Source organism: Otolemur garnettii, unplaced genomic scaffold (genome assembly GCF_000181295.1).
Source record: "Otolemur garnettii isolate 467f Iridium unplaced genomic scaffold, OtoGar3 scaffold00247, whole genome shotgun sequence".
Classification (NCBI taxonomy): domain Eukaryota; kingdom Metazoa; phylum Chordata; class Mammalia; order Primates; family Galagidae; genus Otolemur; species Otolemur garnettii.
Genome location: NW_003852642.1, coordinates 72,611 through 82,047, shown reverse-complemented (window position 1 = coordinate 82,047; position 9,437 = coordinate 72,611). Strand labels below are relative to the sequence as shown.

Sequence of the window (9,437 nt, the reverse complement as noted above, 5' to 3'; positions counted from 1 at the left end):
GAGGCTTTAGCAGGTTCTGTTCTAGGCACTTTGTTGTAATAAAAAACAACCCTAAGGAGTAAGCACTATGGGTAGCCCCATTCTCAATATGATGACACTGAAGCAAAAGAGATTTATTAGGTGGCTCAAAGTCACATAGTCAGCGGTGAAGCTGGGATTGTGGCAAAGGCAGTGCAACTCCAGAGTCCACTGTGCTGTGCTCTATCTCTAAGGATGTCTTGGATCGTAAATAGGTACCCCCTGAATGAGAAACTCATGTTCATTATTTGCTCAGTGTAATAATCAAATCTCATTTGTTACTGGCTTACATTTTTTACGTAACAGTGATAATCTGTGATATTGTTTTCTAAGTATAAAAATATGAAAAATAAAAGTAATGTCAGCATAGTAGAATGAAGTAAGGGTGAAGAATAGTATCATTGATATCTTGACTGGACTGGATTCTGAGATTGTCTAGTTGAGTCCCATTATTTTCCAAGGAGCTAACTGAGATAGTCTTAGAATTACACTTAGAAAATGACTCTTCTATTGAGCTTGGAATTTTCTCTCAAGTAATCCTCTTTTAGTAATCTACACTTTGAATCTCCTTTTTTGAGCACTCATAGTATTTAAATAGGATTTTAAATAAAGCCATGTCACACTGTGATTTATCTCTCTTTTCAGTGTCTTTTTCATCCTCCCTCATCACCTAGCTAAGTCAAATTGTTCTGAGAAATAATATTAGGTGCCACTGTGGTAGCTGGTGACAGCCAAGAATTAGTTTAATTCAGTTCAAAATCAATTCCCCAAGGGCAGGATTAAGTAAAAGTGCATCAAATATTGTAGCACAAGTAAAGAGAATTATAGACAAAAAAATGTCAATTAATTATGTAGTTAGTCCAATCTCTTGATATTTAATGAGAGATTCGTGAAGACAGAAAAGCCTTTAGAGTATAAAGGATGAAAGGTATGATAGTGGACTTCCATAGTATTTTGTAAGATATTTCAAAATCTTTATTACAATACAGATCATGTTGTAAAGATACCACAACTGCTACAAAATTTAAAAGACTGACTCTATGCCAATTTATTTATTTATAGTTTATTGTCACCACCAGAGAGTAAGCGCTTCATGAGCAGGAACACTCCCTGATCCTTGTGCCACAGAGTACCATCTTGTAAATAGAGTTACATAATGTATGAAAGATTGTTGAGCCCTTAACTATTTTTCTCTATAGAATATCCATTAAGTTAGAGATAGAACTTTTTACCTATTCAGACCCCAAAAAAATCATCTGGGGAGAAATGAAATTGTTAAAGAAAAGTCTATTGTGAGCTTGAGAAGAGGAACTCCATAGATATTTACCTAGTGTATATGTGGGTACACCACTGTTGAAGATATAAAAAAGATGTGCTCCAAGACACTGTGGATGTGTTCATAGCCCTGTTCACAATTTCATTGCAGGTTCTGTTCCTCTGACTTCTCAGCTCTGACACAAACCTTACAGACGAGTAGATGGGAGAGAGTAACAATGTCACCGAATTTGTCCTCCTGGGACTTACTGAAGATCCTGATGGGCAAAAAGCATTACTGGTGATGTTTTTGCTCTCATATGCTGTGACAATAATGGGTAACCTGCTCATCATATTGACTATTTTCCGGAGCCCCTCTTTGGGCTCCCCAATGTACTTCTTCCTGGCCTTCCTGTCACTCATGGATGCTGCTTATTCCTCTGCCATTTCACCAAAATTGATTGTAGACTTACTCTGTGATAAAAAGACAATTTCCTTTCCAGCCTGCATGGGCCAGCTCTTTATAGAACACTTGTTTGGTGGAGCTGAGGTCTTCCTTCTGGTGGTGATGGCCTATGATCGCTATGTGGCCATCTGTAAGCCTCTGCACTATTTGACTATTATGAAAAGACAGGTTTGCATCCTTCTGTTGGTGGTGGCCTGGGCTGGAGGTTTTGTGCATTCTGTGGTTCAAATTGTCTTTGTGTACAGTCTCCCCTTCTGTGGGCCCAATGTCATGGATCACTTTGTCTGTGACATGTACCCATTATTGGAACTTGCATGTGTGGACACCTACTTTATAGGTCTCACTGTAGTTGCCAATGGTGGAGCAATCTGCATGGTGGTCTTTATCCTTCTCCTCATCTCCTATGGAGTCATCCTAAGATCCCTTAAAACTTACAGTCTGGAAGGAAGGCATAAAGCCCTATCTACCTGCACCTCCCACATCACTGTGGTGGTCCTGTTTTTTGTTCCCTGTATTTTCATGTATGTTAGGCCTGTGTCCAACCTTCCTATTGATAAGTTCATGACTGTATTTTATACAGTTATCACTCCCATGTTGAATCCTTTAATATATACCTTGAGAAATTCAGAGATGAAAAACGCTATGGAAAAACTCTGGTATAAAAAGTTAAATGTGGATGGAATGTCTTTTGCATTGACCACATTTATTACCAGTTCTAAGGCAACACACAGATGGTGAATTCTAGTGATAGATTGTATAGTCAATTCAACTGATTCTCTATGGATGCTTCTTTTCATTTTTACAAAGACATTGGAAAAGTGGAATTAATTACCTTTTAGGATTAAGATCATCTACCTGAGAAATTCTGCAGGATGAATAAAGGATATGCAAATTCAAGTAAAAATAAAACTAAGGTCATCTTGTAACTATATTTTTCATAGTTTATATTGAAATGGCACTTAGAAGAAAGTGGTTTATTCATTTTAAAGGAGAAAAACAAGTGTTTTTGAAAATTTACTATCACTCATTCATGAGAAAGGAATTTGGCCAATACTTAGAACAAATCTCTACAGCCCAAAAGTGAATTTTAAGTTTTAATGTTCACTATGTTTTCAGCAAAGCAACTTTCTTTAGTTGTACTATGCATTTTTTCTTATGATTACTTCTGTTTCTCAGGCCAATGTCCATGGATTTCCAGTTCAGGACACTTGGTTGGCAGATGATATTGTTAGTTAAAGACACTATCAGTGGACAATTTTGTTGGATGAAGTGTGGATGATGAAGAAATGGATTCTAGTTCTTGATTATGAGATAGATACTGCACTTTCTTATATTTTTGTGATTTTCTTCAGTATTTATGTGCACTTTTGGCATTCGTAGAAGAACATGTAAAACTTCTTACCTTGTGTTTATGAATCTGTAGATATGGGTAAAGAAATGTGTTGTTTTGCATAAGCAATGTGTTTCCTAATTCAATTTTAATACTTTTACTTATAGACTTAAAAATGATTGTGTGGTATAAATAGTTTTGATTTTCCATTTTCTAAAAAATAAAGTTTTTTCCAATTAGCAGCTATCTTGAAATATCACAAATCAGAAAGAGCATAGAATCACTTTATTGTAATATGCAACATCATCTATGCTTTGTTATACTTTATAATTAAGAAAATAAATTTTATCGTTGTTGTGTCTTCTCCTAAAGGTATATCCCAATGCTAAACTTATCCTTTACAATATACATTCAGATTTTCCTCTTCCTTAACCTCTGTTAAAATTACATTATATGGTACATAATTTCTGAATTTTAATTTTGTCCATAATGTCAACTTTCTAAAACTTGATAATGATGCTGCATGCAACTTTAGTCTCATCATTTCTCCTGTTGTGTATTATTTCATGTGCAAATATTCTCAAACATAACATAGTCATTTGTGTTGTTTCCATGTTGGTTCCCCCTGCCCCACAAAGTATTTCTATGGACACTCGGATAGTAATTCTTTCATGTTTAGATGGAATGTTTATGTGTTCACTTTTATAGATGGTTTAGTTTTTCCTAATGCTCTGTTTTAAGTGACATACGTACCTACCATCAGGGCATACCAATTCCATTCCTCTGTATCTTGCCAATAGCTGATATGGTGAAATGTCTGATACTTTGCTAATGTAGTGGCTTTAAGACAGTGGGTTCAGAGGTGGAGCAAGACAGAAGACCAGAAGGATTATTCAGCTGAGCACTCCTAGTACAACTGGGGAATAAGAAAGAACCCAGCCATACCTGGCGTAGGGACCTTACATGGAATCCTAGCTCAGGAAGCATGGTGACGTGGTGAGCTGGATACAGTATGTGATCTGGAATGGTGGAAATCTGACACATTAGGCAAGTGATTGAGACCAACCAGGTTCAGCTGACCTACTGATGGAGGTAAAGGATGGGAAAAAGCCTCTCTGGAGTTTTTGATTTGTGGGGGAAGCTGCACATTAAGTGGAAATCTTGGAAGAGTGGGTGGATGCAAACAATATACAACAATCAGGTCTGAATACTGGCTGGAGTTGATTTGCAATTGGTTTGGTAGCTGGTGAGACACCCATATGGGGAAGCTCTTGCTGTCCAAGGGCTGCTGTTGTGAAAAGGTTGTGAGAAGGTTTTAACAGGGGCCTAAAGGATGGTTGTCTTAATTCCACCTGCCAGGATCAGAATATCAGTCTTGGGACAGGCTTAAGGACTCCTGCACCTCATAGGAACTGGTATCAAGGGGCACTGTGAGACCTGCCCCTGAAGGATTCTGGAGAACTTTAAGATACCAACCCAGTGGGGTATGAATGCTGAGTGGTTGAGTGGTGCAGGGTTGTGCAACTGTCTTCTATCTGAATTTGAATTTCAGAATCTCTTGGCATGTCTGGAAAGTTCTCCTTCATAATCTTATGAAGAAGAGCCCCTGTGCCTTGCAAAGCAACTTCATCACCTTCAGGGCTTCCTATAAGGTGAACATTAGTTTTCTTCAAATTAGTCCAAAGCTCTCTGAGAGAATGATCCATTTTTCTATCCATTTCTCTTCCTCTTTGAGCACTTGGGAGCATCCAAAATCTTTGTCTTCAATATCAGAAATTCTTTCTTCTGCTTGCTCCATTCTGTTATTGAGGGATTCTACTGTATTTGTCTGATCTGTGAGGGCTGCAAATTCTTGTCTCAGTGTGTCAAAATCCTTGGTAATTTTCTCTTTGAATTCATTGAATTCTTTTTTTTTTTTTTTTTTTGGGACAGGAGATTCAAGCTGTCCCCCTGAGTAGAGTGCCGTGGCATCTCAGCTCACAGCAACCTCCAACTCCTGGGCTCAAGTGAATCTCCTGCCTCAGCCTCCCAAGTAGCTGGGGCCACAGGTGCCTGTCACAATGCCCAGCAACTTTTTGGTTGCAGCCATCATTGTTGTTTGGCAGGCCTGGGCTGGATTCGAACCCGCCACCTTGGGTGTACGTGGCTGGCGCCTTAGCCACTTGAGCCATACGTGCTGAGCCAGAATTCATTGAATTCTTGAGACAACTTTTGAGTGGCTCCTTGAATTTCTAATTCCAACTTTACCTCCATTCTATTAATCTTATTTGCAATCCAAACTCTGAATTTGATTTCAGACGTCTCAGCCATTTGTCTATGAATAGGATCTTCAGTTGTGTCCACTGTATTGTTCCTTGGGGGAGTTGATCTACTCTGGTTATTCACGTTACCAGAGTTTTTCCACTGATTCCATCCCATGATTATTTTACACCATTTGGCTAGATGAGCAGATAACGTGAAGTTGGGTTGGGTCTCCTGGAGCAGTGATTAACCAGTCCTTTGCACAAGAGCTTGGGACTGTTATCTGTACCTTTTCCCCTAGAGCTTTGCAAAGGATGCATACAGTGGTACAGCCTGAGACACTGGGGACTTACTTGGTGTGGTGAGGCTAAGTGGCTCTGTCTTATTTTCAGCTGGTCTCTGTCCTTCCCTAATGAATCACTTTCTCTGGGTTGAAGTCTCAGCTATGAAGAAATACCAGCAATTAAGTCCCCCAGCTCCCCACAGGCAACAACTGGAAAAGGAAAATCAAACCTTCCCACAATCACTTCCCTTCCCACCCAATGTAGCACTTTGGATAGTTCTTGGGTGATTGGTCCAGCCCAAGAGATCCAAATCAATTGGATCCAATCCAAGTCAGCACCCAGTCTCAAGTGGGAGAGTTCAAAAGGTCTCCGGTAACTAGATAGCAGGGCTCTGCTGGCAGCTCAAGTATCGTTCATTCTGGTGTTCTGTGGAGTCAGAAGGACCCCCCCCCACCAGCAAATGAATTAGTATGGGAAGGTTGATGCCTCCTTCCCCCCTTGCACCTCTGTCACACCCAGTCACTGGTAACCCTGTAGGGCTGTGACACAGTTCTCTCCAATGAGCAGATGTTCCTCCAGGGGTTTGCATCTGCCTGAGTCACAGGGAGATCTATGTCTCTTCAGCCAGGCCCCCACACTCTGCCATCATCCAGCAGGGGGAGCTGAGTCCTGACAACCTCAGGTGGTTAATGGAAGCTGGGGCGGTCCACTCAGTTCCAGCCCCACCCCTGATTGATGTTGCTGACACTTATATTTGCACAGAATTTGTGATTCTGTCCTGGCTATATTCCCCTGCAGACCAGGTGCTGTTTGAGTTCACAGAAACTGTGACTCAGCCCCAGTCTGTGCCACTGCCTGGAGCTGTGTCTGTCTCCACTGCAATTATGTTGGGATGGGTTCAGTTAGAGCTCTCACACTTGGCTCTGAGTTCCAGCCACTGCCTGCCTGCCTTTGTCTCAGCTATGATCCCCTGAGGGCCAGGTGCTTTTTAGGCTCACTAAAGCAGTCCTTCTGACTCAGCTCCACCCTGGAGTATGCTGTCTCTGTGTATACATCTTCTATTTACTGTCCCCGCCATTCCTTTCCCAGGCAGGTACCACCTCAGACGTACTCTTTACTCAAGGGGCCTGGGTTGCCATCACAGATCTGTTCCACCAGTGACTGCCACTGGAGAAGATGCCCGGCTTTCTCTGGTTGCCCAGAGAGATAGGGAGTATCTCTCCAAAATATCCCCAGGGGTGTGAGCCCTATTGTTCCTGCTGGTGCTGCTGGTGCTCTGTGCCACAAGGAATCGCCTTTCCTTCTCTTGTACAGTTCCTTCAGTTCACCATATTCTCCTTAAACCCATGTGGCAAAATCACCACAGATCTGCAAGAGCCCATGCCCTGTCCACACCTCTCGAGAAAATGCCCAAGAATCTGGACTCCATGGGGGACAGGCTTCCATACCTCAGGGTGAGAGGGGAGGGGAGTGTTGGGATTTCAGAATTGCAGGTAGAGAATATGTACAGTTTTATATAGTTTTATGCCTAGCAGGAGAGTGCTATGGCACCCTAGTAGAGGGAGGAGGTCTGGTTTTTAGAGGGTCTCTCCTGTGGGATAAAATGGGAAGATGTTTGAACTCTGCTCGCTTGTTTGTAGAAAGTATACTGCAAGCTGTTCTCTTGAGGTAGGGGACTTTGATCCACTTGGTGATGGATTTTGTACCTATTGTTTGGGGTCACAGCTTGCCTCATCAGGGTTGATGTGCGTTCTTCAACCTTCTCGCTTGGCTCATCTCCAAACCATCGGCTTACCTGCTAAATTTCTGTCCTTTAACTCTCCTTCTAGATGGGAGCTTCTGTGGAAAGCTGGCTCCAGTCGGCCATCTTGCCTCCCAGAACTTTTTTTTTTTTTTTTAATACAGTCTTACTCAGTTGCTCTGGGGTTGACTGCCATGGTATTATAGCTCACAGCAATCTCAAATTCTTGGTCTCAAGTGATTCTCTTGCTTTAGTTTCCCAAGTATCTGGCACTATCAATGCCCACCACAATGCCTGGCTATTTTTTAGAGACAAGATCTAGATATTGCTGAAGCTAGTCTGGAACTCCTGAGCACAAGCAATTTGCCTGACTCAGCCTCCCAGAGTGCTGGGATTACAGATAAGACACTACACCCTGCCCTGTTTGACACAACTTCTGCAGAATTTTTTAGGGATATTCTTTTCAACAATGTAGCTGAAAGAAGTATAGAGAAAAAAGGATATTCTTAACTAGGCTCCTGTGGGTAGATGGTTGTCTTGCATGTAAACTTGCTGAGGCACAGATAGTGCTCTGCATCACTTCCCAGAAAAGCATTTTAAGGCTCCATGAATAGGCAGGCATGAAAGAGTTAACTCTCTGTAGAGAAAAGTCCTACTGCCACTCAGGAATGAAAGCCCTGTGTAAGTGCCCTTTAATAAATTCATCTAACCCATAAAGCCAGATTTGTCTGGTACCTTCTCAGTTTGGGTGAGGGGGGAGATTTTTTCTATACTGTCCTGGAATTTTCCAGAAATAACTTCTTCCTCAAGGTAAAGCATGAATAGAAAGTTCCACCCAGCTTTTCAGATTTCATTTGTGGCCTTTAGAATTATTCCAAATCTTCAGAGGAAAAAATACCCTCAAATGCGGAGTTTAGTTCTCTGGGTTTACATCAAATATTGGGTCCCACAGATCCTTTATTGCTTGTTGGTTTTTAAAATGCTTGTATGTACATGTACTTTGCATCCCTCTAGCACTCCTGTTTGTTCTTTTTGGAGATTCAGTATACAAGAAGCCATTTTTGCTATATATATCTTTCACTTTTGAGTTTGGCAATAGATGTGGGTTATAGAGTTGCCATAGACTGTGGCAATATTTGTGGCAACATTTACATTAGTTAATATTTTTAATATATTTTCTATTGGAATAAATGAATTCAGATTCTGGGCTGTTGTAGGCATCATTTGATACAGCAAACATTTATGCCTCATTCAGGTAGGCAGAAAGCAGTAGCAATTCTTCGAATTCACTGGAAGAGACATAGGGAATGATACATTATGCATATATTAGTTCTTCCTCTTGGAGTCATAATTTAATTCATGGTAACTTTGATCATACCAGATAGTTCTTCCAAATCAAAATGTTTGTGTGCCTTTTCACAATTGCCGGTATCAGAGGCACAGTGTTTAGATGTGTTGTTTACCTCTTGGAAAAAATGCATAAGACATTTGGGTTGCTGGATTATATCCATTTGTTAGGCAAATTGAAAACTGCCAACTTTTAGTGGAGCCCATTATGTGAGAAAGATTGTTGTTGGTTCAGATATGTATTTATGTGACTCTTTGTTGGAGGCTTTAATGACACAAACATCCAATATTTAACTAAACATATGATAAAATAAATATGCTTTACAGAGTCAATGACAAGCCAAGATAAGAAAATAATAGTGGAAGCCCTTATGAGGTGTTTCTGTGATGGAAAATAAAATTTTTTTTCTTATCCAAAATACTCATTAAATGGGTTATAGACTATAGTTAAATAATTCAATTAGTGGACTAAAGATCATTACATTCAGGCCTTGATCAAGAGCCTCTATTCCAATATAAAACTATGTAGGGTTATGATTACCTGTCTTTCAGAGAATTAGAATATCAATTTTATCTCTAGGGCTCTCTGAACTTCAGGGCTTCTGGGGCAGAGACTTTCTAATAGTCTATCTATTCCAATTAACTCATCTGTAATGACCTCCACTCTGTCTCATTTCTAGCAATTATGTAAAAATTTGTAAATCATATCTGGACAAATAAATGGAAGTGTTATTTTCCTGAAAACAAAACTCAAGA

The 9,437-nt window shown here is 40.4% G+C and overlaps 1 protein-coding gene across 1 annotated transcript; it reads left to right on the top strand.

Moving 5' to 3' along the window:
• Window positions 1-1,495: 1,495 nt before the first annotated feature.
• LOC100954892 (olfactory receptor 4A5-like) lies at window positions 1,496-2,476 on the top strand. The gene has a single exon (XM_003802413.1). It carries the CDS (start codon window positions 1,496-1,498, stop codon window positions 2,474-2,476), a length of 981 nt encoding a protein of 326 aa, XP_003802461.1.
• The last annotated feature ends 6,961 nt before the right edge of the window (window positions 2,477-9,437 follow it).

Bases quoted from the DNA above. Each gene is read 5' to 3' on its own strand.
- LOC100954892 (XM_003802413.1), top strand. From the start codon at position 1,496: ATGGGAGAGAGTAACAATGTCACCGAATTTGTCCTCCTGGGACTTACT.